Here is a 25,941-nt window from a genome sequence, read left to right on the forward strand (position 1 = left end):
AAACTCAAAGACAGTTCAGTGGACAAGTTTAAACAGACTATGTTTATTCTGGAGGTACAATACAATGTGTAAAAAATATAAGCAACTTTAAAGTATATCCCATTCATTTATTATTTAAATATAGCTACATTTCTCTTTATTTGGCATGTCCAATATACAATGAAGGAAAAGATTATTTTCATTATAAATGGGAGAGGGAGGAAGAGGAAATATTAAGAGAAGTCTTAGTTACAAAATATGGCTTTTTCTTTGAAAGACAGCTACAATCAGTGGTAAGTAGATTTATCTACTTTTATTTTATTTAGCAAAATCAAAATTTGTCAATATAAACACAGCTCCTGGATATGCAGGGTTGCCAATGCAGAGCTGAAAAAGGGTCAGCTATTGGAATAGGATTACATTTTACAACTTGAACAAGTATTAATTGTGAATGGGAAATTTCAACCCACATTTTGAATTTGAGTTACCAAATGTATGTGGTTTAGAAAATGAGGTAGTACAATCTTGAAAGAAAATTTAAGGACAATGTGCTACAAAAAGTTCCCATAACTGTCAACTAACTGTTGGTAAACTCCCAGCCAGCCAAGCAGGAGGAATCAAGTTGGGAACTAGCCTTGAGTTTTTGAGCAGTTGCAAGTGGCATAAACTTGACCCTTCCCCCTCCCACCCACTGACAAGTCCCATGAAACTTTACCTGTTTGTTCCAGTGGTGGGATTCAGCCGGTTTGCACCACTTTGGCAGAACCAGTAGCTAATTTTTTGTTGCCCAGGCCCAAAATGGACTTCCGGAAGCAGCATCCACACAGAGAACTGGTTGTTCACATATTTGAATCCCATCACTGGTTTGTTCCCAAGAGAAGACAAGCAGGGGTCCGGAGTACCTCAGGGAACACCTGCTGCCGGCATCAATCTCCCTGCGCCCTGTGCGTTCCCACAGAGAGGGTCTCCTCAGGGTGCCACCGATCAGAGAATGTCAATTGGTGGCCCCCAGGGGGAGATCCTTCTCTGTGGGCGCTCCGGAACTATGGAATCAGTTACCGGTAGAGCTCCGGATGGCACCCGATCTTCGCTCCTTTCGTCGCGATCTGAAGACATTTTTGTTTGCACAAGCTGGCCTAGCCTGATGGGGGATTGGTGGGGTTTTTTATTCTTGTATTTTTATTATTGTATCTTTGGGGTTTTATAATTGTAACATATCAATTGTTTTTAAAATCGGGCAATTATTTAATTTCCTTTTAATATTTGTAACTTTGTATTTTATTCTTGCCCTGTGAACCGCCCTGAGTCCTCAGGGAGAAGGGCGGTATAGAAATATTATTAAATTAAATTAAATTAAATTCTGGGGAGATTCTTCTATTATAGAAAGAACACAATAAAGTTATTGACTTGGGCCCTTCATGAGAAGATCTGACTGCTTGCCCCGACACTAGTCCAGACAAACTCCTGAAGTTAAAATCAAATTTTGGGAAACCCAGAACTCCCATTCATTTTTTCAGAAAGTGTCCATTATCTCTTGAGCTCTTGTATCAAGACACTACCGGCCAACCTTCACACCATTACTAGCATCTTTGTCATTGTGAAGCCATCAGCAGAGTTGACACATCTTGGCCATTGCATCAAGGTTTTAAGAAATTTAGAAATAAATAGCCTTGATTTTTCAATTGTTCTTTCTTGCCAGCTCTTTTTCCTGGAAGATTATGTACACAAAATATATCATGTCATGGAGTTGGGTGTTTCCACAACATGACTCACTGAGTGGCATTACTTTAATCCTTTATATGTTTGGATCAGCTCAGCATTAAATTTAACCCCCTGTGGATCAGTTCACTGGATCAAGTGACTATTTTTTTAATATTCCCACAACGTATAAATCCTCTTAGAGATCCAAGTAAGTGTATTGTGTGAACAGAGTAAAACAGAAACAAATAATTTCTTCGTATAAGTCTTAGATTTAGACAGACTTAGACTGATATTTCAAACTTTTCCAAATTGATGCTCGTATTACTATACCTAGTCCACTGCAAAAAGGGAGGAGAAGGGAGAAAGGCATACAACACAACCTCAGAAACTGGTTGTCAGTAACTGCAAGCAATATTGCAGTTGATTATCAATAGGAGGATTTGAAATTGATCCTTTGGGAAAGTTGTTACATGCATCAGATATCCAAGCTTTTGGTTAGTGGCAATGTTCATTTGTTATTATAGCCACAAATATCTTCATATGCAAATAAGACTCTCTCAGCTAACATGATAGTTGTTTTTCATAAATCATGGTTAAAGTCAGACTTGATTTGTAAAAGAGTCACATATACTATATTTAACAGGGGCTAGATGAGATCATCTTTATGAATGATAATGTAATGAGATGGAGCCAGAAGATAGAGAATTGTGAATATTTCACCAACCTTATATAGGCCAATATTTGTGAGAAGTAAGTGGGAAGCTGGTCATTCTTTGGCCAGAGTTGACAGTTATACATACAGACAATTACAGTTTCAGGGCCACCAAAGGCCACACAGAGTTCTCTGATTTATGGGAAAAGTAAAAAGAGAAAACCATGGATTTGACGCGCTGGGGCAAGCACCAGGGGGCAGCCGTGGAAGATCCTTTGGTTCATTTGGCTTCATTTCTTACTTGCAATAAAGATTCTCATCTAACTATGAAATTTCTCCCGAGTCTAAGTAGTTTAGGCATATATATGTCTGTATTACAATTCCAAGTCAAGAGACGCTGAAACAAGTATAGTGAAAAGAAACAACTAATTGTTGTGGCCTTCCGTGAATGAACGGCATGTACGTATTTGTATCCATATATGTGTGTAACAAATAAAACCACAGAATTGACACCCCAAACGTCCCATGGACTGAATGATTCTCAGTCATCCAGGTCATAATTGTCTCAAAGATGCTTTTTTTTTTCTTTCTTTCTTCAAAAGGCAGCTGGGCTATTTTTTCCTTCCTCAAGGAAAAAAAAAACAACAGTCCAGTTGCCTTTTGGAAAAGAAAAAAAATGCATCTGTGAGTTCCCGAGAACTAGTTTAAGGGAATCCACCCAGTGGTGAATTGTGCAACCTCTCCAATTTTTCATTTTCTGAAATAGGAGTGCGCACTCATAATAATGTTTAACTCTATATGGCTCAAAAACTTCACTTGCTGATTTCTGCCCATCAAGGTGTATTAAATAGATAGGAAATTGTATTTTTCTGATAAATTGGTGACCCCATCCAGAAGTTCCCAGATGGCTTTGTGATAGCCATTAGTATGGATTATTGTGGAGAAATTCCTGAAAAATCTTGAGTATCATTAAAATAAGAAATGTCCAGATTGGCTAGCCTGAATTTTTGTGGAGTTCTCGTGACAAATTCAAAAGTGGTAGGTGCATCTTTGGAATGATGAGTGGCTCAACAAGAACAAGAACACAGATGGAAGGGATCTTGGAGGTCATCTAGTCCAATTCCCTGATGAGGCAGGAAACCCTTTCCATGACTTACAAGGTAAATAGGAGCTTTGGCTGGAGATGTTGATGAATTCTATGCAGTATTTTTGAGCAGGCATTTGCAGAAGCCTTTTTCTTCATTATTATTATTATTTACAGTATCATTATTATTTCTTGCAGGAAAGGAAAATATTCCAGATCAAGGGCAAATTGCCAATGTGACAGTGTGTTGCTTAGGGGAGACCCTATAATATTACCTGGTATTAGTTCTGTAAAACAAATATAGAAAAGAAATGTTTGGCAGAAGATACTCCCTTTCTATTTGGAAACAAGACATTAAAGAGAATTTTGAAGATTAACTTAGAAATATTGACTGAGATCTGATGCCTCTGAGAGATATGGTACAATGTCAAGTTCTAGCATTGAAATGTTCTCAAGTATTTTTACCTGTAACTTTACATTGTTTTATTCTAACGTGTATCTGCACGTATGGGTGGGAGGGTGTGGTTGGCTGACACTTTAAGTCTCTATGCTATAGTGGCTTTGACAAAAAAATAATCTTTAAATTAAAGCTGGAAACTCCAAGGCAACCTTGAGAATCGTGTTGTACTAGGGAAGACCATGGGATGTTATGAAAATATTGTGTAAAAGAAAATAGTGCTTAATAACTTTTTTAAAAGTTATTTATGTTCCTTTAGCAGGTGGATGGCAAAAATTTCTTAGCAATATACATTTTAGCCATACTTTCCCATTGATATTTTGATTACCAAGATGATAATGCTAATACATTTAAAGCATTCTACTGCTTGCCAATAGTTGCTCTCTCTCTCTCACCCTGAGTCCTTCGGGAGAAGGGCAGTATAAAAATCGAATAAAACTAAACTAAACTCTCTCTCTCTCTCTCTCTCTCTCTCTCTCTCTCTCTCTCTCTCTCTCTCTCTCTCTGTGTGTGTGTGTGTGTGTGTGTGTGAGAGAGAGAGAGAGAGAGAGAGAGAGAGAGAGCAACTATTGGCAAGCAGTAGAATGTTTTAAATGTATTAGCATTATCATCTTGGTAATCAAAATATCAATGGAAAGCTATACCTAATAGAATGGATAGTTTTTAAATCGGCCCTCTGATTTTTTTTCTCTTTTAAATGGATCTGGAACTGAGAGAACTTAAGAAGTCTATTTTTTTTGGGGGGGGGGGCTTTTTAAAAGGACAGGCTTCTGCAAAGAAGGACATGTGGCCAATCTAAAATGTGAACATCTCACTAGCTTTATAAAGTTATAATTCTTTGGAAAGAGAACTATCAGAACCATGACAATATATATCTTTATATAAAGATATAAAGTCAGGATTATTCTAGCATCAGCAAATTTCAGATGCGTGGACTTCAACTTCTGGAATTCCCCAGCCAAAGTTAGGGTTGGGGAAATTCTGAAAGTTATAGTCCACCCATCTTAAAATTGCTGAGGCTGAGAAACTCTGTTCCAGGCCATACTTGCAAAAACTAATGCATACTGATGGTATAGAACCTCATGAAGGACACTTCTTAACTATGGCACCTCAGTGACTAAAGCAACAAACTGGAATGAGAATACCATAGAGAGGGGAGCAAGATATTTAAGCAAACATGCTAGTGAAACATTTTTCATTGTAATAAAGCCCGTCAGATGATCATTCCCAAGGCTTCACTTGCTAAGCATTCCTTGATTAGCACAGCTAGAGCACAACATAGCATAAAGATTCAAGCAAATCTCTTGCATTCTGCTGCAGGCTGAACAATTTAAATTGACTAGCAGAGAACTATATCTGATCATCCCTCCCCCAAAACACACACAGAGACAAACAAAGTTGGGTTATGCATTGCTTTAATGTAATGAAGCAACCAAACATAGCCTGGCTCCTGAAGCGGGCATCTATAGTGGAAAAGAAATCACTATGACTTGCAATTTCCACTCCTGATGAACCACAGTGGGCCTTCCACAGCACTCAGCTTCCAACAGACATTCTGACTATGTGCTCCTAAATCCTCTCAGCCTTTCCAAAATAAAGATTCCAAGCAATTTTTATTTAACAGTCCAAGATTTCATTAGGGTTACAATAGTAACCTGCAGCAAAGGGATTCCTTATCACTGCAGATTGAGGACTACTGTTTTCCTGGTTAAATGATAACTGCTGGTTTATAAGGAAACAGACGAGTCTTTGGCTCAGTCTCATATGTTCCTTGGGGGAAACGACATGGTGGAAACACAAAACCTGGGATCCTCCCACAGGAGAATTAAATCACAGCACCAGTGCATCATACAGGAGTCTGAGTCCACATAATGCCCAGTGGCTACCCTGCCTTTTTAAAACTGGGATAATTTATCTAAGTATTAGCAATTGGCATCATGGTACTACCCAGATTTCAATAGGCAAAATGCAAAAGGGAAACAGCTCAGGTAATTTTAATCTTTCACATGCATAAAACAAAATAGTTTTTTTTTCCTTTCAAAAGTTCAATGCTTGCAATCCATTGAAATAATAACAAGAACAACAGCAATAGCATTTCACAAATCTTATTAGTAGGATTTTCAGTGGTACCCAGGATAAATACATGTCTTAACTTCAAAATTTCACAGGCAGCAATCCTTATGATTGACCCCAAACTAGTTTCATTCAGCATAAATAAAATTATACCTCTCACATCATTGAAAATCCTAGCTGATCACTTATCTTTGATTTTAATCCTGAAAAAAGAGTAGATCATGGAAAATTGTTTACCCCATTTTTTGCCAGATGCTGTTTGCCCATGCAAGGCAGGGGCTTTAGTGCCTGAGGTATAGGTAGTTCCTGGATGCTTTTAGGGAAATGAGAAGGTGGGAGAATCTGGAGGATAGTTTGCATAGCTTGCAGGTATAAAGTTGCAGGTGTGTTCCCCACCAGGCTGTTGAACCTGTCCTCTCCAAGCAGCACTGCCCAGGGTTCAGGATGTTCCCGCAAGACCTTCTGCAGCTTAAAGCGGGGGCTAGGCATGAAGAGCAAGAGGTAGTCAAGGCAGAGTTTTTTGGAAGCCACGTTGACTTTGGAATCCCACATCTGTTCCAAGATGACATCCAGTGGAGTGAGCCCTTTGTTGTCTTCTATCCGAGGAGAAGCTCCATTTCCTAGCAAGATGAGAACAGTCTCTGATCTCAGGAGCTCACAGGCAAGATGCAGAGGGGTCTTGCCATCTTCAAGATGAAAGCAGCCGGTCCTATTGATGTAAGAGTTCAGGCTAGGCAGCTTGTGTGCAATGCTGATGATCAGCCCCAGGATGTCCCTCCTGTCATAGGTTACAGCCATTGCTAAATGAGGAGCAGAGGATGGACAATAGCAAAAATGCTCTCCAGGAACTTTGAGAGCCTCCTCCGGAAAATGAGACAGCAGATACTGGGCATAAGGCAGATGGTTGTGCACCACAGCATACAGCAGAGCTTCTGAAGGGGAATATGTCCTCATATTAGCACTCTCTTCCCAGTAGAAATACTCCATTGTCCTCATGTCCTCTAGCAACCACACAGGCTTGTGATCTCGGACAGACTGATAGAACATATAAGATAGAAACTTGCAACGCCTGTTCTGGGCATCCTGTAAGCTGGACGCATTGCCACTGGCCATATTTCGAGGAGCAGTCTCTTTTGTGCAAAAAACGAATAAGCACAACAATAGTCGCAGCAATAACAATTCTCTGTGCAACAGAAGGCTGGCTTTCAGTTTCAAAGCAGAATCCAGAGGCTGCTGCACCTTCAGGCTGTCATTGCAGCAGCTTCCTCTGGACTGCACCAGCCAGAATGCATAGCTCTTTTCTGACGGGGGCTGCTCATCTCCAACCATTCAGTGCTTTCTCTTTCTCGCTGCGGTGATTTTGTTGAGGTAAGCACAATCCCGCCAGCTCATTTAACCACTGATGTGCAAGCAAGCAGCATGTTAAAGCAGCTCTCCACCAGATTAACAGAATGCCAACCATTGTGATTTATTTACTTATGTATTTATTTTGAAAAACAGATAAAGAAATCAGATTAGAGGAATGTGTTTAGAGAGGATTATGATTCTCTTTGAAATAAAAACCATTTAGATGCTCCCTACAGAATGTCCATGATAATTTGGTCTCTTAATGATCCAGCCTAGTTAACTGAAATTTAAACTTCCAGTCTTAGCCTGACAGGCTTTGAATAATAGCCCCACAGCGTAAAGCTCGCCTACATCTGGCTACAGTGGCTGTGGGTCTAAGAAAATTCTGCTGTTCTGGGCAATGGGATATGCAAATCTTTAAAAAGTGATTGAAGTAGCCAATAGAATTAAGATTTTTGTGATGTGGTGTAAGGGTAAGGTGCAAAGTGGGGCTGTTAAGCAAGGCTAACATTCTGGGTCTTCCTGGATTTGAAAGAGAGTTTATGAGTTTTTCATTGTTTCATTTTTTTGAATTAACTTGCTTTACAGGTTAGCCTATACTTTGTATATTTTCTGCCTTAGAATGGTAGAAAACCATATGACTGATTTTTGCCACTAGAACCAGGACAGGTTTTCCAGCAGTTGTTTTATTGGTCCTCTAGTTCCCCCTAGTTGGCACAACCAAAATTGGGTGGCAAAACCATTGAGTTTTGTGCCATGATTTCTGATTGCTTTCTTTTCTTCAAAGTGTAGAATTGGGGTGTTTATTTTGTACCTCTAAAAGCTGCCAAAAAGTGTTCCTGCCTTGCCCTCTTTTGCCACCACTACACAACTGAACACACACACACACACACACACACACACACACACACAGAGAGAGAGAGAGAGAGAGAGAGAGAGAGAGAGAGAGAGAGAGAGAGAGAGACTCCTTGAAGACCTCAAGAGCTCCTTTTCTTTCTTTTAAGTGAGCACTAACTTAGAAAGTTGCTTATTTCTGCTAGATTGTGCTGGTTTATTGTGGGGATATTGTATATAGGAAGGGAACTTTCACATTGAAATAAAAAAAAATCCAAAGTAAGTTTGAAGACTATTGAACATAAATATAGAAAAAAGAAACTGGTTTAATGTCTGGGGGTGGGGAGAACAGAATCAGAGCATTCATCATTTTTCTCATCTGTAACTTCTATTGGCTTGTTGAAATTTAGAAATATATAAAAAATATTTTAGTTACTCCTTATAGTTACTCCTTGCCTCCTCTTTTCTCAGTGTTATACAACACTGAAAGGAGCTAAGTTTAATTGTGTGATACTATAAACTACAATACTTTAATACCCAACATAAAAAATCTTCATCACAAAGCATACATGACAACATTTTCATGGAGTAACAGCGTTTTTCATGCATTTTTCAAACAGATTGTCTATTGTGGTTACTCTCCACCAGTGGAAAGGAGACAACCTCTGTTTTGCAGAGCAGAGTCACTATGAAGATGCAGATGAGAAATAAGCTTGGAAAACCTTCAGTGCAAGTGGAAAAGTCTGCTCACAAAATCTGCCTCCTGCAAAGTAGTAAGCTAATTAAAGTGAGTGGCATCAACTGTAAAAGAAATTATAACAAGCCAATTTATAGAAACCACATAGGTTTTTCGGCTGTTCTTGCTATGTAGTGTAGAATGCAGCATGCCAGATTCAGCAAATTCAACTATCCAAGAGTGTCTTCCTTTCATTACAATGGTTTTCATCCTTCTTTAAATAGACTGTTCTATGCTTTATGGATTATGTTCCATTGCTTTAGTAAAAAAATAATAAAGGAAAATAATATTTGTTGTTGTTTAGTCACAAAGCTGTGTCTGACTCTTCGTGAACCCACAGCACACCGCCCCGCCCTGTCCACTACTGTTTGCTGGAATCTGCCTAGTTTATGATTACTGCATTGATGGCACTTTATAATCAAGGAAAAGAATAGCTGTTTTCAACTAATTCTGCCCAATTTTTCCCTTTAAGTTCCACCTATTTTTCTCTTTTTACTCAATTTTTTTATTGTGTATAAGGTTTGCCCATATGTTTCCTTGTGTAACATTACAAGAGTTTTCTCTAGCTCTTTGTTGCAACTTAATAGTAATCTAGACTTCTATAACAGATATGATAGCTTCAGCCAAGAATGAATTCCTTTGTTTCTAACACCAAATATCTAGTATATATGGTGGAAAGGATAATAATTCTCCAGTTCATACAAGGTATAGGCAAAGTCAAAAATCTTCAGCTTAGAGTCATGCTCCCCCACCTTCTATACTAAAAACTGAAAAGGTTTCAAATTAGATACATCGTTACCTACAGTTTTCCCTATACATTGCCAGCTTTTGTTTCTCATATCCAAGGCTAGAACGAGAGAGAATGATCACGTGATCATATGTCAACATACTAGATGTTCCTGGATCTTGCTTTACAATTCAAAACTAGCCCATGGCATATTATATTTGGCTTCTATAATGGGCTCAGAGGCAACAAAATGCACTTAACAAAACAAGAGGGCATTGTTGGTTGGCTGTCACAAGCCCATTTGTGCTGTGGAAGGCATATATTTAAATAAATCCCTTTGCAAGTTTCTGCTCCAGCACAAATAGAATCCTGACTGCCAGTACACAACTATTTGCTAATAACTGAGGAGTACAACTCTACTGAATTGTTTTCTTATTTTATTTTTTCCTATTTTATTCCTTTTCCTAGAAAACTAGGTTCTCAGTAGCTTTATGAAGTGGATGCCTTGTGATCCCTTATAACAGGGATTATTCTATATGATTCTGCTAATTTAGAAAACTCTTATCTAGGTCAATAGACCAGTAGTCTGAATTGGTATTCTCTATTTATAAATCTCAAATCAACTTGAGTACTCTTTCAAACAGTTCAAACTAATTTTCTGATCATCCACAGATAATTCACACCAGCTGAAAGAAATTTCATAGGCAAACTGGCCTAAGTACCTATCACTGGATTTTCCAGGGTGCTTAAATATATATCATGATGCTTAATATTACTTTAATGCAGCTGGAGTTCTCTGTCTCATGGTAACAAAACATAAATGGATGAGTCAGGAATTTTAAATTATAGAAAATAGCATAATATTCACTGCTAATGCCAAAATAGGCCTACATTGATGGTAAAGTCTATCAAATACTCATATCATAAATAAGGAGAAAGACATACTCTATTCTATTGAAAATGTTAAATTATCCAGATAGCTCTAGATCAGGGGTGTCAAACTCAATTTCATTGAGGGCCTCATCAGCATTGCGGTTGCCCTCAAGGGGCCTGGTCAGGGTGGGCGTGGCCTACTGGGTGGGCGTGGCTAGAGTGCATATGGCCTACTGGGTGGGCATGGCCAGCTCTACATCGTTCGCATCAAGGGTGCCTATGGGGGCCTGGGCAGGAGTGGAACAGATCTGAGGGTCTCTGGCAGAAGGAGGGTCTCTGGGCCAGGGCCAAGGCAGTGGGGGCCGTTCCCTCACTGTTTCTAGGATGGCTTTGCAGGCCACGTGAAACCACTTCATGGGTCGGATCTGGCCCCCGGGCCTCGTGTTTGACATGTCTGCTCTAGATTGTAGAATTATAAAAGACCAGATTGTTTCTGCTATTATCTTCATGGCAATCTCCACATTTTTTTTAAAGTGTTGGGTCATCTAAAAATTACAGAGAAGATTATGGATTCCAATAATAGAAATGTGATTCTCAAATTAAGAGATGGAATATATTAATAAAACTTGAGCATTTTAAAATTGGACAGCTAAGTAATTGGGTGGAATTTAGGGACAACACAGAAATCTGCTTCATGTGTATTTATATCTTATTCTTTTTCCATTTGTGAATGCTACTTTTAAATATTTATTTCCCAGAGTTTCATTTTGGAATAAAGTCACACAGCTCAGTCTCACATATAAGTCAGAGATTAAAACTATGCCCATCAAACATCGGAGTGATATCTCTGACCACAATCACATGTTCATCCACATAGCCAAAGAGGAGTAAAGGACTATCTCATAGAGAGATTTTTTATTCCCTGGAAATATATGACTGTATTAAAGCTGTTCTGCAGAGTGCCATGAAATATTCAGCCACCTGCCTTCCCTAAATGAATGACTATTTAGATAATTGCAAACCAAAGACTTCTATACTCAGTCTTGTCTTCCAAAGGCAGATGAAGATTGACTAATCTTCATATAATATCCTGTTTATTTTAAAGTCTTATGATTCATTTGAAGAAACAACAGAATAGACATACTATTTTCTTCTAGAATCTAGATAATACACACACACGCACACACAGAAATAGATTTAAATACTAGTTATGTCACATTTAACTGCAATTACAGCAACCAAATGCTTCCTGTAGTTTGTAAATAATTTGTTGCATAGTTATGTAGGAATTTTGGTCCATGTCTCCACGGAGAAATATTTCAGCTTAATATTCCTGCATGAAATACTAATTTCAGGATACACCATAACACTTTCCACTCCATATCCAAAGATATTTAATTAAACTGTAATTGACTACTTTTTTCTCAGACTTCTCCATTTCAAGACTATGTCTCTGGTTGTACTTTGGTGGAGCCTTAGAGTTACAGCAATCATTTGTAATTTTTCCACTCTGATAATCATTAAGGACATGGACAACTATGTTAAGGGGCTATTTAGATATTTCTTGTGAACAAGGGCTTATGTATTTCTAAAATATGTATGATAATTTCACTCAAATGAGAGGAGCCAAAGTCTGTGGTTCTTATATAGGACAAGGATGACTCCAGATAATTCTGATTAAGTATTTCCACAATTGGCCTCCTTTAATTATATTGGCAACTTTTCATACTGGTACATCAAGTTATATTACAAACTAAATGAAATAAGTATTTAATGTCCATGGTACTTCTTCCACATAGATTCTGTTCATATATGGATAAGACCAGCATAAAGCTCTAACAACATTCAGTGGCAAAGATACAAAAAGGTTTAGGAAACCTGAAAGCAGCAAATGCGTATGTATTATCCCCCCTCTCCCAAAGATGGCAAACTTAATAGGTTTTAGGCACACAACTTTTAACATGCTGAAGAAGTTCTCAGCACAGATTTCTTACGAACAAAACGCCCGAGTTACATAGAGCTTGGGGTTTTTTGTTGTCCAATTACACCTCATGATGAACTAGTACAGTGATGGCAAATCTTTTAGAGACCAAGTGCCCAAACTGCAACCCAAACCCCATTTATGTATTGTTGGGTGCCGGGTAGGCGTGGCCTATTGGGTGAGCGTGGCCCATTGGGTGGGTGTGGCTGCGGTGGTAACAGCAGACTGGGTGGGACTAAAATGTTCAATCAATTCCAACTTTGTGAGATTTTTTTTCTCAGCGAGAAGTTGAAATTGATTGAACTTTTTTTTTTTGCATATGGCAGCAGAGGCCTAAATCAAAAAGGGTTTATAAAACCCAGCTGAAGGCCTAAGACTGGGGCAACGGTGCGCGTGTCCACAGAAGGCTCTGTGTGCCACCTGTGGCACGCGTGCCATAGGTTCGCCACCACAGAACTAGTAGATGGGCAAGCGGTCACCTGTATTTGCTGCTTTTGGCAGCAAGGAATCATAAATCTACATAGGCCTACTGAAAGAAACGTTGCTTCCTCTGAAAAACTCAGTACTGCTGATTTCCTGTTGACAATAGCAAGAAGAAACCAACAATCCTGCACATAATTGCTGAGGGAGTAGAATTAGGCTTCCACAATCCTTCCAGTAATCTTCCATTAAACCAGTTTTCCAGAGGAGGGAATGAGTAATCTGTACACAGATTGCCAGGATTGCTGCCTCATTTCCCCCCCACTGAATTTAGTCAAGATTATTCAGAAATATAAGTGTGAAAAGACAAATGTAACTCCACCAATTAGCACTGTTCTATTGGAATTATTTCCAATAGAAGGGAATATATGTAGCTCAGGGTGGAACTGTGGAGCTCTTGGTATTCTCTAAGCTTGCTTATTAAAATGTCTGCAGCAAACACAAAGTTCAGAGAGCACTAAGGTCTCCACGTTATAAAGTTTGAAGGAGTTATTGAGCAGGGGTCCCCAAACCCCGGTCAGTGGACTGGTACTGGGCCACAGCATGCCAGCAACTGGTCCACACAAAGCCCCATCCGCGAGATGCAGGCAGTACACAAAACCACGCCCGCTCCAGTCCACAGAAAAAATCTCTCTCCACGTAACTGGTCCCTGGTGCCCAAAAGATTGAGGACTTCTGATTTAAATTATGGGTTCTAGTCCCGCCTTTGAAATGCCACTTGGGCGACTTTGGGCCAGTCACTCTCTGTCAGCCCAACTCAACAGGGTGTCCAACAGGGTGTCATGGGGAAAATAGAAGGTATGTTGGATGTTTGCAGTCTTATTTGTACAAATACTAAAGGCAAGATATAAGAAATAAAGGCCACCTTAATCATTTGCTCAGTACAAAAATTAAAGCATTCCAGGCATATGGTTTGACGCTCCACCTAAAAACATCCAAGAGAACTTGTCATCTCTTTGGATAATTGGTTCCATTCTTAACCTATTGTAAAATTCTGCTTCCATTATTTTGTGTTCTACACTCTTAAATGTGTGTCCTGACCTTCTAAGTTACATCATACCACCTATTCTTTCTCAAATTTAATATATCCTGCTCTTTTAATATGCCTTTAATTTCTTGTCCCCTAATCACCTTTGTGCCCCTCTCTGAACCAGCTTCATTTTCTCTTACATGGATCCCAGAACTGGACTTCGCTTTCAAGATGTTGTCCGAGCAGTCATAATAGAATGGAATAATTATTTGCCTTCATTTAGAAAACCTACTTATAATCATAACACATAAGTTTTAAGAACCACTGAAGATCAGTTAGTCCAACCCACTCCCAGGCCAGGTATCTATTGCTTCAACAATCCTGACAAAAAGCCATTTCTTTCCTGTTTATACACTACACAGTAAGAAGTGCCTCATCTTTTAAAGCAAGATTGTTCCATTGTTGAAGAAATCTTGTTATATTTTTTGAAATCCAACCAAAATCTTACTTCCTTGTAAAATCAAGCTCATTGTTTGTTGTCTTGTGGAATAATTTTGAACAAATTTGCGCCTTGTTTTACTGATAAGTCATTTGCATATTTGAAGAATACTATCATGCCTCACAATTTTTTTCCCAGGATGAAATTTTTCTATCGGATTCTCATAGGTTCTATCTTGTAGGCCTGTTATCATCTTGATTGATCTTTTTTGGATATGTACTAGTTTCTCAATTACCTGAAATGAGGCCCCAGAATTGGAGGCAATGTTCTATATACCGTGTAACATGATTCTTAATCTTGACGATGTATTTTTTGATGCAGTCTAAAATAGTAATTCTGGGAGGGGCAACCAAATAGTACAATGATCGGAATAGTATATTTGTAGATTAACAATATACAAATAGAACATATTGTAAGTCTTATTATTCAACATTTTAACATGTTAGCATTATAAAAATACTACTGTAGAAGCTAAAAACAACTGAGATTACTTTGATTACTACTTTAAGAAATATGAGATGGAAACTAGAAATGTGTTCATTTTAGAAATTATAATTTAGTTCTCATGTTCTAACTGAATACAAATGAATATCTTCCCTTACTATACCTGAATTAGGAACCCTTAATTCTAAATTCACAAGAATATATTTATGAAAAAGTGCACCTATGTAGTAGTGTAAATAATGAAATAATATGCATTATTTATTTATTGCTACATATTGAAGCCACCTATTCCTTCTATATGGATTCTAGATTTCTGTTCCAAAACTATGTCTGATAGCACAAATATTTATAACACCTTTCAGTTTAAAAACAACACAAATATTCCAGTATGTGGGCATGGTATGTACTTCTTGAAGAATTATGTAGCTTGAAACATAATTCTCCACTGGATTTTATTACCCAAACATTACAAGGCAGTACTGGGCAGTTTATATATTTACTTTCAATTAACTATCTTAGCCTGATTTAATAACAAATTATTTCAGCTATGTATATTCATTATTGACTAAAATCACTAGAATACCTATTGGCATTATTCAAAGACCCACTTGTAATATTTTTAATGTGAACTATGTAATTAGAGACCAGGCAAGACAAAACATACTTTATTGTACTGCAACATCAAAACACATGAAGAGTACATGAAAGACCATGCCAATGACAGATCATCAGAGTAGTAAAATAAAGGGGGTATACTGAAATCAATATTAAAGTCTATTTACTACACTATTTTAAGTATCCTTATTCAATTTAGCTGCAGCATACACATCTACATCTTGTCCTTCTAAATTGAGTAATATAAATTTTTAAAATATGAAACTAAGAGGGATGGCAAAGTGCCACCTCTGGAGTGCAAAAAATATAACCACAATCCCATCCCTCTTCAGTCTGCTACAAATTGAAAGAACATAATTCCTAAAGACACTTGTAATGGTATCACTTCCTATCCCAGCCACTACCAGTGTGGTTAGGATGATTAGAGTTATTACCAATATCTCACCAACTTCAGGAATACTCTTTTGTATTCTTTGCTCAAAAGTAGAACTTAACAAGTGCTTAGGAATCTATTGCAGTAAAGCACGTCATGTATGGCCCTATTTATCAAACATTTAGTACTGACAAGAAGAGTACAAAATTGTGATTAGTCCTATAAGATTCAGCTCTTGGATCTCCAAAAACATGCCATTGAGGGCAGGCCATGCCAGCAGCAACATTTGGGCACCCGTGACTAAGGAGAGCATATAGAAATATTTCCTCTGATGAAGAATCAGTATTGCAACACAAATAACTTGCTAAAGAAAGTACCAGATCATTCACTTACAAGGTACAGCCAAATGAGCTTCCTGTGCTGGTGAAAGCAGTAAAGGCCCAGCATCACAAAGATAAGATGCATCTAAGATCTAAGCTTTGACATCAGAAGCAGCATTTGAAGACAAGTTGTAAGCTATTTAAACAGGCATGGATTAAATACCTGAATGTATACATGCCCTTTTTCTTCATAGCCAGGTTTTAATGCAGAACTAAAGGTTAAGAGAAAAAAAAGGGAAGAAACTCCAAGGTTAAGAGTACATTTCTACTTAAGATCAACTAAGAAAGAAAAGGAATAAGGTAACTTGCTCAATCCCCATAATTATCAATATACTTTTGAACAAATACAATAGTCATTTCTCAATATTTTAAGTGAAGTTTGAAAAAATAGAGACATAGTTTTGTCCTATTTGCTTAAACAAGTAGTAGAACATCAGCCACATGGTAAAAGTGCTGCTTAAGTAAATGAGGAATGAGAATAACTTTGGGTTACACAAAGAAAGACAAGCATAGATTCCATTCTACCAATGAACCCCAACAAGAATATGAATCAGCGGCCAGCACAAACTGGACGAAACACTGAACCTTCAGCATTCTTCACAAAGTCAAACCTCTTCGTCAGCCAGTCAGTTAGGTGGAAAGTCTGGCTAAAATGAAATAAAAACTGAGGACAAAATGGAAATAAATTAAAAGGCATAGCTAGACTAAAATTTCCTTATGATGTAACAGGTTTTACAACTAAAATACAACTGATTTCTCTAATAAAAGAAATTTCCAAATTCCTTTTAGATGATTTGTAACTTCAAATGCTTACATAGCTGAAACTGAAAAAGTATTACAGCATCCAGATAATATTCTCTATGAATAAAGAGAAAAGATTTTAAAAAGAAAAAAAATGAAAAATAATAAAGAAAAAGTAACATTCCATATGGAACTCTCTTTCTCTGTACTTCCCTCTTTCCCTCTATGTAGTTCATGAATCCAACGCAGATGCTAAGGTGACAGCGTATGTAAGTAAGGATTGGGTTTCTTTTTGTTGATTTTTCTTTTTTTTAAGTTTCAACAAAGAAAGCCTGAAGATGAAGAGATTTCCATTCAAGAGTTATCAGATGGAACATGCTCCTCAAAACCCTCGCTTTCTCGGACTAAAGCTCTTTCCAGGATAACACGGCCTTCCTTGTAGCGCTGGCTGTCTTCGGTGGCAAATTCATATATCCAGCCAAGTTTGCTGTTACAGTTCTTGCAGCTCACATCACGAACCATGTGACGGCCAGTGAGCATAACTCGGTCTTGAACTTCACTGTACTGCAAATTTACCACCTAAAGGAAGTTAAAAGGACAGAAGCATTTAATGGATTGATTCATTTGCCATATTTAAGAGCTCAAGGCAACACTCTTTTCTCACATTTTTTTCCCCATAACAACTCTGAGTGGTAGGTTAGACTGAGAAAAATTTACTGGCCGAAAGTTAGTAAGCTTCCAAAGCCAAAGAAGCTAAAATCTGCATTTCAGTGACAACTTACAATCATTAGAGAACTATGGAAAAGTCAATTTTCAACTTTTCATTTAATGTCACTCCTTGATTACTCTGTATAAGCAATACAATAGCCTTAATTGGAATTTTGGTCTGTTGATAAACACCACTATGGTAACAACTCCTCCAGCATGTTTCTTTCCCTAATTATGTTCTCTATTTTGGAGACAAAGTATCCTTCAAAATTAAGCAAGCCATGCATTTTAAGGTAGTTGTCCACAGCAAGGGCTAGCAATGTCCAGCAAATCTTACACATATTATAATCTGTTTTACACAGACAAATGTAAGGACATTAATGAACTTGGCCTATAAGTTATAGTTTGTTAGAACACAAATTGGTTACCACTTTATCTCCAATGTTTTACCCTGTTTGCTATTCACATTTTTAACATTCTCAGAAACTGAAGGCTGATTTTTTTTCTAGCAGTTAATGATACTCTTAGCCTTTAACAAAAATCTACAGCCCAACAAAGGCAGCTAATCCAATAACTTTTAACTGCCATAATACCTTAGTATCAAGTTTAGATTGATCATTACTTCTCAGCATATGAATAAATGGTCAAATAGATACCTATATACTTTATGTATGTGTGTACTTTATGTATTATGTATGCACGCACGTGCAACCTGTCACACACAGTTACAGACACAAATCCAGATAGAAGCAATACTATGTAGCAGAGAATTTTGCATCTGAAAAAAGCCCTAAGTCACTGTTACCACCACATTGCTAGAACTCTTAAATAGACATTTCTGCTTTACCTAACCATATATTGCAGAAATACTGAAATCACACTTCTAGAAAGTTTTAGATGTCTTTAACTAACCTTGTTAAATAAAAAGGCTCGTCCTGTAGCTCCTGTAAAACGGGTAGATATAAGCTCTGAGCGGTTGGTCAAAATTGTGTCACAATTTGCACAGGAGAATAGGCGAGTACCACCGATATGATCCAGGAAGATGCGGCCCATTTTAAAAATTATTAGAGACCTAAAAACCAGGAGAAACAAATTGCATTAATGTTGAAAAGTCAAAGTAAGGCAAAATACTTATGAGAATTATATTTAAAAAATATTGACAGTGCATAAATATCAGTAATAACTGTTTCATAAATATTGTGGCTACTTAAAAGAACAGATTATCTCCACCTTATCCCACTCTTTGTTACCATATCTATAAAAATGTCTATTATGAGTTGTCCTCATATTGAAAAAGAGGAAGACACAAAAATCAGATGATTTGCAAATAGCTCAGACATAATGCATCTCCATGCTGCTTTGCAAACACCAAAAAGAAAGCAAAAAAATCACTTCTTCATTACTTTTATTATTTTAGAAAATAATCAAGAGCACTGAATGCAGCCAGATTCTTTTTCCCCCTACCTCTTGAATAGCCAGCTTCCCATCTGTATCACAAGAATGTGTAAGTCTATAATTCCATGTAGGTGAAACAGGTTTGTTGTTTCTTTAACAAAATGAAAGGTGATGTTCCTCTCCTATATATAAACCCCCTTTGACATTCTCTCCATGCCATTAGCTTCAATGTTATTTGGGATCTTCCAAGTTAGATCACAATCCTTATTCTGAACCCAGCCTGAGTCATCATAGTAATTTCATTCTGTAGTTTTGATTTTGACTCTAGCAGTCCCTTAATCATCACTTCTGTATTACTACAAAACTCCCAACAATTCTTTATGAAGCAATGTGCCTCTGACCTTTCCCTGGCTTGCCTGCCACCCAATCACTGCTTGAGAGACCCCATTATGCTAGTTTTCCCAAAAGCTGTGATTGAATAAATAAGGCAAACAAGGCTGTTTTGGTCCCAAAGGGTAATCTGATCTAATATGTTTCTGTATATTGCAGAATCCATCATTTCTACTCTATTCCCTTCCTGCCAAGATATTTATGTAAGCAAGTTTTGAATGGAGAGGAATGTCCCTAGAAATTCAGTTTAGTAATGTTATTGTATCTTTGCCTTAATTAGGACCACAGCTTCACCAAGGTTTTTGAATTAAAACAGGGTATGTTTAAGCCATCCATCTCATCTCAGATGATCTATTCCAAATTGCTCCAATTTTAGGCTTTGCTTCTGTTAGTATGCAACCTTGGAAACCTCTGACCACAGAACTTGTCAGTAGCACTTTTGAAAGCTGCAAAATGTATCATTGAAATATTTTGAGCATTTAATAGATTCTATATATTAAAATACACATGAGAAACTTAGAAATATAGTCTTACATGAAAAGCTTTAAGTTATGTGTATATTGAAAAGAAAATATAATTGATATTTTCAAATATCAGAATATTCTTTTGTTGTCCAAAGATAAAAGAACAATGGATTTAAATGAAAAGAACACAAAAACAGGAGGATATCTGCTGCAGAAACAATTCTACTTAGAATTTCTAAATAAAGTTGTCATGGATAATTAGTCAATAGTGTTCTTTTAGAAAGTAATTGTACAAGACTATTAAATCTCCCTATGAACTTTCATGACCTATGTACCAATATTACATTTATGTGAAATCAAACTGCAAGCCTTTGTCTTTAAAGACCTTAATTGGCATTGGAAAGTAGCCCCAGATAAATCAATGTATTACCTGGACAGTCTATTAAACTTGGGACATATGCTACTTCTTCTTCCATGAGGATACAAAATCAAATTAAAAGAGGGGGAAGGAGACCAGGAGGAAGGAGATGGCAGAAGGAAACTTTAAACTGCCAGAAGGAAGCCACCTTCTTGGCTTTGTCACTGCCCAAAAATAAATCATTAGCGGTACATGTTTCTGGTAGTACCTGACATACTAGCAGATGGGTCCAGCTCTTTATCGCTCCCCATTCACATAATGTGCTGTTATCTGCTAAGAGCCTCCACTTGAGCATATTGGTTTTACATCTAGACACTCTAAATCTCAATCTATTCAGGTTCCTGCCAAGTAGTATAAGGGAGGTCAGAGGCTTCACCCATATATCCTCCTTTAATGTTATTCCTTGCTCAATGGTCTCCTTCCTCCATCTTTTAATTCAATTTGTTCTTGTGTATCCTCAAGAATGTTTGTTCTTGCCATAAAGCTGTTCCTAGATATAAATCAGTGGGCTTGGGGCATATGTCCATTCAGAGGATTCGAGGATCATTCTCTTGTTCATTCTGTCTGCATCTGCTGCTACTTCTCTCCTGATCTTAGATGGGGCAATGCCAACAAGAGGATATATTTTATCAACTGGTGTAGGTTTGAGACAATCTGTCACTAAGCGTACTGCTTCACTGACAGTGGTATCAATTTGTTACATAGGCTACTACTAAATGCCTAAGAACTTGATAAAATCAGCCACGTGCAACTGTCAGATTACACATCTCACTGTCTACAAAGCATATAAGAGGCTTATTTAAGCAGATGTGCTTACATAAATAATTGTTTAAAAAACTACAGTATATAACTGTTAGTTTTGGATTGCAAACATCATTCTTGAGAGGAGAAATCAAGAATGGAAATCTGAAAACAATCACTGAAAGCCATCATATGGAAGCACACAAAAAACAGCATTTCAAAGACATTTTTACACCATATACTATTGTAGTCTAGCTATATAACTGTATTTCAGATTAAAATGTAAAACTCAATTTATAGAAAATATCCTCTATTACACTATTCCAAAATGTTTTATGTTTCTGCTTGTGGCCTACATTCCATTGTTTTATGAATACTGCCCTCTAGATTCAAAGCTGACTATATTTCACATCCTTTACACAGAGACCAGATGGCAAAGTTGCCCCCCTTGCTCAGAAAATAAGAATATTCACCTAAAAAACCACTGGGGAGGGAACTCTGGTTTTGAGATGTTAAAATCTTAAAAGACATAAAGATGTTACTATGTTGTTGTCATTGTTCTTTTTTACCCATTTTCAACAAAACAAGGAATATGGGAAAACCTAGCATACTCTTCCTTATAGAATAATGTATAAAATTCTTACTGGGCTGATGACGTTTTAAAGGAAAATCACTTGCCCATTAGCACTTTTCAATTTATGTTTCAGCCACATGGTTATTTTATTTTACACTGAGGTTCAATGTATAACTGACCCCTTCCAACTCTGGTTCTATTATCTTACAAACTAAACATAAAATGTCTCATATTTTAAAATTACAGTGGTTATAGATTAAAAAAATATTAAACATATATTTTATTTTTGTCTGGTTTTATTAATTAAAAAAAAGAATTTAAAGATTATGAAAGGGGCCAATTTATTGTTCCATGATCTATATAACTTTGGTTAAAGAATTCAAGCTTAAGTAACTATGTGTTTTCCAGATATATGCAATGCAGCCATTTGCAGACAATTGGGAAATTTCACTGCAATCATATGAACAGTTCAAAACTACTCATCCCCAAAACATGAGCACAACCATTACTATAACTGGATTTTAACTACTTTACTAATTTCACCCATTCCAGGAGTCTATACAGACAATTTAAAATAATGATATAATATCCTATTTCAGGAGTAAAGACCTCACCCTATAGGAAAGTCCAAAGCTAATTCAGATGCTTAAGGCACATTTAAATCACTGACCACCTTCAGAATATTTCGTGATATATCCTTCCCCCTCACCATCATTCTTTGTCTGAATTTATTAAATTTATTTATTACCATTAGGTTTTCCTATTTACATATATTTATCAACAAAGAAAGATACAACTTAAAGAGTTATTCTGAAGAAACACTCTTTTAAAAGCATATTTTAATAGAGTGCACTGAAGAGATCTATATGTGTGTTTGATTCATGCAACATTTTAATTATAAAATATATCTTCATTACAATTAGCACAGATGATTAAGTGCAGTTCCATCAACATAGCAATTAACATTCCAGACTAGAAACCAGAAGATAGTAAGTTCCAATCTCCTTAAGGCAGGGGTAGGCAACCTTGGCTCTTTTATGACTCATGGACTTCAACTCCCAGAATTCCTGAGCCAGCATTGGGAGTTGAAGTCCACGAGTCATAAAAGAGCCAAGGTTGCCTACCCCTGCCTTAAGGCATGAGCCAGTTACTCTTTCAGAGGGCAGTTGTTTGGGGACTGGTATCCATTTTGTTATTCCTTAAACAAATGTGAAAGAAGTTCTATTGTATCTGAAGTCATTTTTATGCAATTTTAATATATTAAGAGGCTACATCAAAAAGTTCAGGTTCAGTTTTTACAAAAGTGGAATACTGAATCAATCAAACATGGTTAAGCTCTATCTTTTCCACACAGCTAATGCAAATTCGTTGGAATGCCACTCTTACAGATCAGGCATTTGGAACTAAGGAATTAACCAGAGAAATAAAAAGAGGAGAATTGTTTCCCCCGATAGCATTTCAATCACGTGAGCAGCTGTGCTACAAATCTTTCCACCAATCATTACAGAACATTGCAAGTTACTTCTGCCACTTCCGCCAGAAGAGCCAGAAACCCAAGTCCACGACGAGCAGCCTGAAATGATCACGTGCCACGCAGTCTCCAATCAGCAAGGAGTCTGCCCGCTTCCTTCACACGTGAGAATGAAGCGAACCCAGATGATTTGACAACAAAAAAGAAACAGCTGACAAGAGACTAGCAGGCCTCCTGTTGTTATCACGATAGCCAGAGACGGCTTGTTTATACATCAGCAGCATTATATTTAGAAACGTTTACATTCAGGAAGCTCTTATACATTTATGGCTGTCAAAAGACTGCAACAGAGATAAATTTATATCCAGTCAGTGAACTGGCTGTATTGAAAGGGAAGGGAGGGGGAGACAAGAAAAGATTCAAAAATAAACCTTTTAACTAGGACAGGGGTAGGCAACCTCGGCTCTTTTATGACTCGTGGACTTCAACTCCCAGAATTCCTGAGCCAGCTTGGCTGGCTCAGGAATTCTGGGAGTTGAAGTCCATGAGTCATAAAAGAGCCGAGGTTGCCTACCCGTGAACTAGGAGCATGCCTCACTATCTGCTGCAAGCCTAAGAATTAGTATCACTTTTTTTTTTTGAATCGGCACATCATCGGACGGAGAAAAAAACCGAAGCCGTACCAACGCAAGAGCTTAAACTGTCGCTCAGAATACGCGTAGGCGTGCAAAACACACAAATAAAACCGGTTTCCTTTACAGGAAACACCCTTCATCAACAGTTGTCTTACTTAGCAGGAGGAGGAGGAGGAGGAACCAACGGAGCGGAAAAAAAAAACCAGACGCCTCGAACGAAAGGGAGAGAGAGCCAAGGCACCGCAACCACACGCTCTTTTAGCCCCACCGTCGCCTTCGTCGCGGGACAATCGCGGCTGCGCTTTTAGCCCAGTTGCCGCAAGGGAAAGCAAACACCCCTCCCCTTACGGCTCCTCTGCGGCGCCGGACAAAAGGCAGCGGGGAATTGCTACGACTCAGGGCAGCAGCCCAACCGCGGCGGGTCCAGGCTAGGTAGCTGAGCCGGGGGTGGGGAGGGAAGCCCTTAGGCCAGGGGTCGGCAACCTCGGCTCTTTTATGACTCGTGGACTTCAACTCCCAGAATTCCTGAGCCAGCTGGCTCAGGAATTCTGGGAGTTGAAGTCCACAAGTCATAAAAGAGCCGAGGTTGCCTACCCCTGCCTTAGGCTGTTGCGGCCAGGAAGGAGGAGGAGGAGGAGGAAGATGCAAGGGCGGCAGGCTGCTGGGGGAGGGGAGGGGAGGGGAGGGGGAGGCGGGCCGACACAAGAGGGAGGAAGGGCGGGCGGGCGGGCGGCTTCGTGCCATATTGGGCGTTATTGTGCCATCGTGAGTGTTATTGTGATGATGCGAGGGCGGGGCCAGCTCGGGGTGTTTGGCTGCTGGGAAGGGCAGCGCGAGTGAGGAAGCGAAGGCAGGAGGGACAAACGGGAAGGAGGTTTTGCCCGGGGGCCGAGGGGAGGGGGAGGAAAGAGTTGGAGAAAGAAAGCAAGAAACAGGCGCGCCGGGAGCCCCCGTCGCCGAGCAAAAACAGCGAGTCCGGGGGGAAGGGGATGCGAGGGGCCCGGGAGGAGCCCCTCTGGCTGAGACCGAGACGAGAGAGTCTCTCCGAGGCCCCGCCGCTCTTTCAGCCGCTGGCCTCCCCGCCCCCTCCCTCCCTCCAGCGCGTCTCCGGAGCCCCGCGGAGGAGCAGCGGCGGCGGCGGCGGCAGCAGCAGCCATTACCTAAGAGCCGAGACTCGACTCCGCGGCAGCCTGCACTGAAAGGAAAAGGGGCAGCCGAAGAGCCGCCTCAAGTGGCCAGGTCCCCGCTCGCTCCCGAGGCAGCGTCCCTCCGAGCGTCGCTCTCTCAACTCAGCCAGGTCCCACTCTCCGGCCCTCGCTGGCTCCGCCCCCCCCCGCTTGGCTCCGCCCTCCGGGAAGAGCCCCTCCTCCAACTGTGTCAATCGTGGCCATACTAGCTTGAGGTCCGTCTCCTCTTAACGCGAGCCACGCCCTCCGCTAAACGCGACTCGAGCCTCGCACAAACATTGAGGCCACGTGGGGCGAGGGGGGGGCGGTTTCTTAAAGGGCCAGAGACCGGAGCGAGAGTTCTTGCAACGCGGTCCTTTGTGCGTGGTCGGGTGTCTTCCACCCCCACCCACCCACCCTCCAATCCTCTTTGTTGTGGTGGTTCGTCGCCTGAGAACTTTTATTTGTATCCGTATAGAGAGAAATATTCCTGAATTCTGTAGTGCAAGGAAAGGAGGGAAGAAAGATCCATTCGGCACAGTTTGATTGCGGGAGAGGAAAACGAAGTGATAAGGTCTCAATTAAGAAGGCTTCAACTTAATAATATAGTGCAACAGCTCCATTTTCTGCTTACAAAAACAATCGTGTACATTATACGCTTAATTGCAATAGAGCGGGGAGTTGCTGCCCTGAGAAATAGATATCAGATCATCGTCTCACAGGCTTTGTATGGCTATGGATAATACCCATATAAAATGTAAACGGATAGGTAATGTAAGTGGATGGGCTGTACATTGTACGGTATCTCATGGAACAAAACACAGACTGATGGACACAGCTAGCTGCCTAGCTGTGGATGTCTCGAACAATTGCTTTGGTATTAGCGTTCAAAGACATTTCTGCACACAACAGCCTGCCTTGGAAGAGACTGACAGTTGTTCTGTTTTCTGGAGTAGATACAACTTCTCTTTTATCCACCTTTGTCTGAAATCTGAAGATCAAAATGTGAACATATTGCAAGCACATCTACATT

At 39.0% G+C, this 25,941-nt stretch overlaps 2 protein-coding genes across 2 annotated transcripts; both read right to left on the reverse strand.

Moving 5' to 3' along the window:
* Window positions 1-5,992: 5,992 nt before the first annotated feature.
* On the reverse strand, window positions 5,993-7,986 carry LOC310632848 (ankyrin repeat domain-containing protein 9-like). Its single transcript, XM_083350309.1, has one exon. It carries the CDS (start codon window positions 7,273-7,275, stop codon window positions 6,166-6,168), a length of 1,110 nt encoding a protein of 369 aa, XP_083206435.1. The 5' UTR covers window positions 7,276-7,986; the 3' UTR covers window positions 5,993-6,165.
* A 7,500-nt stretch (window positions 7,987-15,486) lies between these two features.
* Window positions 15,487-25,069, reverse strand: YPEL5 (yippee like 5). The gene is made up of 3 exons (XM_083362991.1): window positions 24,903-25,069; window positions 18,567-18,726; window positions 15,487-17,525 (listed from the first exon to the last, which is right to left on the reverse strand). The coding sequence occupies exons 2-3, from the start codon at window positions 18,705-18,707 to the stop codon at window positions 17,301-17,303; spliced, it is 366 nt and encodes a 121-aa protein (XP_083219117.1). The 5' UTR covers window positions 18,708-18,726; window positions 24,903-25,069; the 3' UTR covers window positions 15,487-17,300.
* Between the last annotated feature and the right edge of the window lie 872 nt (window positions 25,070-25,941).

This window comes from Vipera ursinii, assembly GCF_947247035.1.
Source record: "Vipera ursinii genome assembly, chromosome: 1".
Taxonomy (NCBI): domain Eukaryota; kingdom Metazoa; phylum Chordata; class Lepidosauria; order Squamata; family Viperidae; genus Vipera; species Vipera ursinii.

Excerpts from the sequence above, each read along its gene's own strand:
- LOC310632848 (XM_083350309.1), bottom strand. The coding sequence starts at position 7,275 with ATGGTTGGAGATGAGCAGCCCCCGTCAGAAAAGAGCTATGCATTCTGG.
- YPEL5 (XM_083362991.1), bottom strand. The coding sequence starts at position 18,707 with ATGGGCCGCATCTTCCTGGATCATATCGGTGGTACTCGCCTATTCTCC. Across the intron at positions 17,526-18,566 it reads GAGCCTTTTTATTTAACAAG|GTGGTAAATTTGCAGTACAG; the intron begins GTTAGTTAAAGA and ends AACTTCCTTTAG.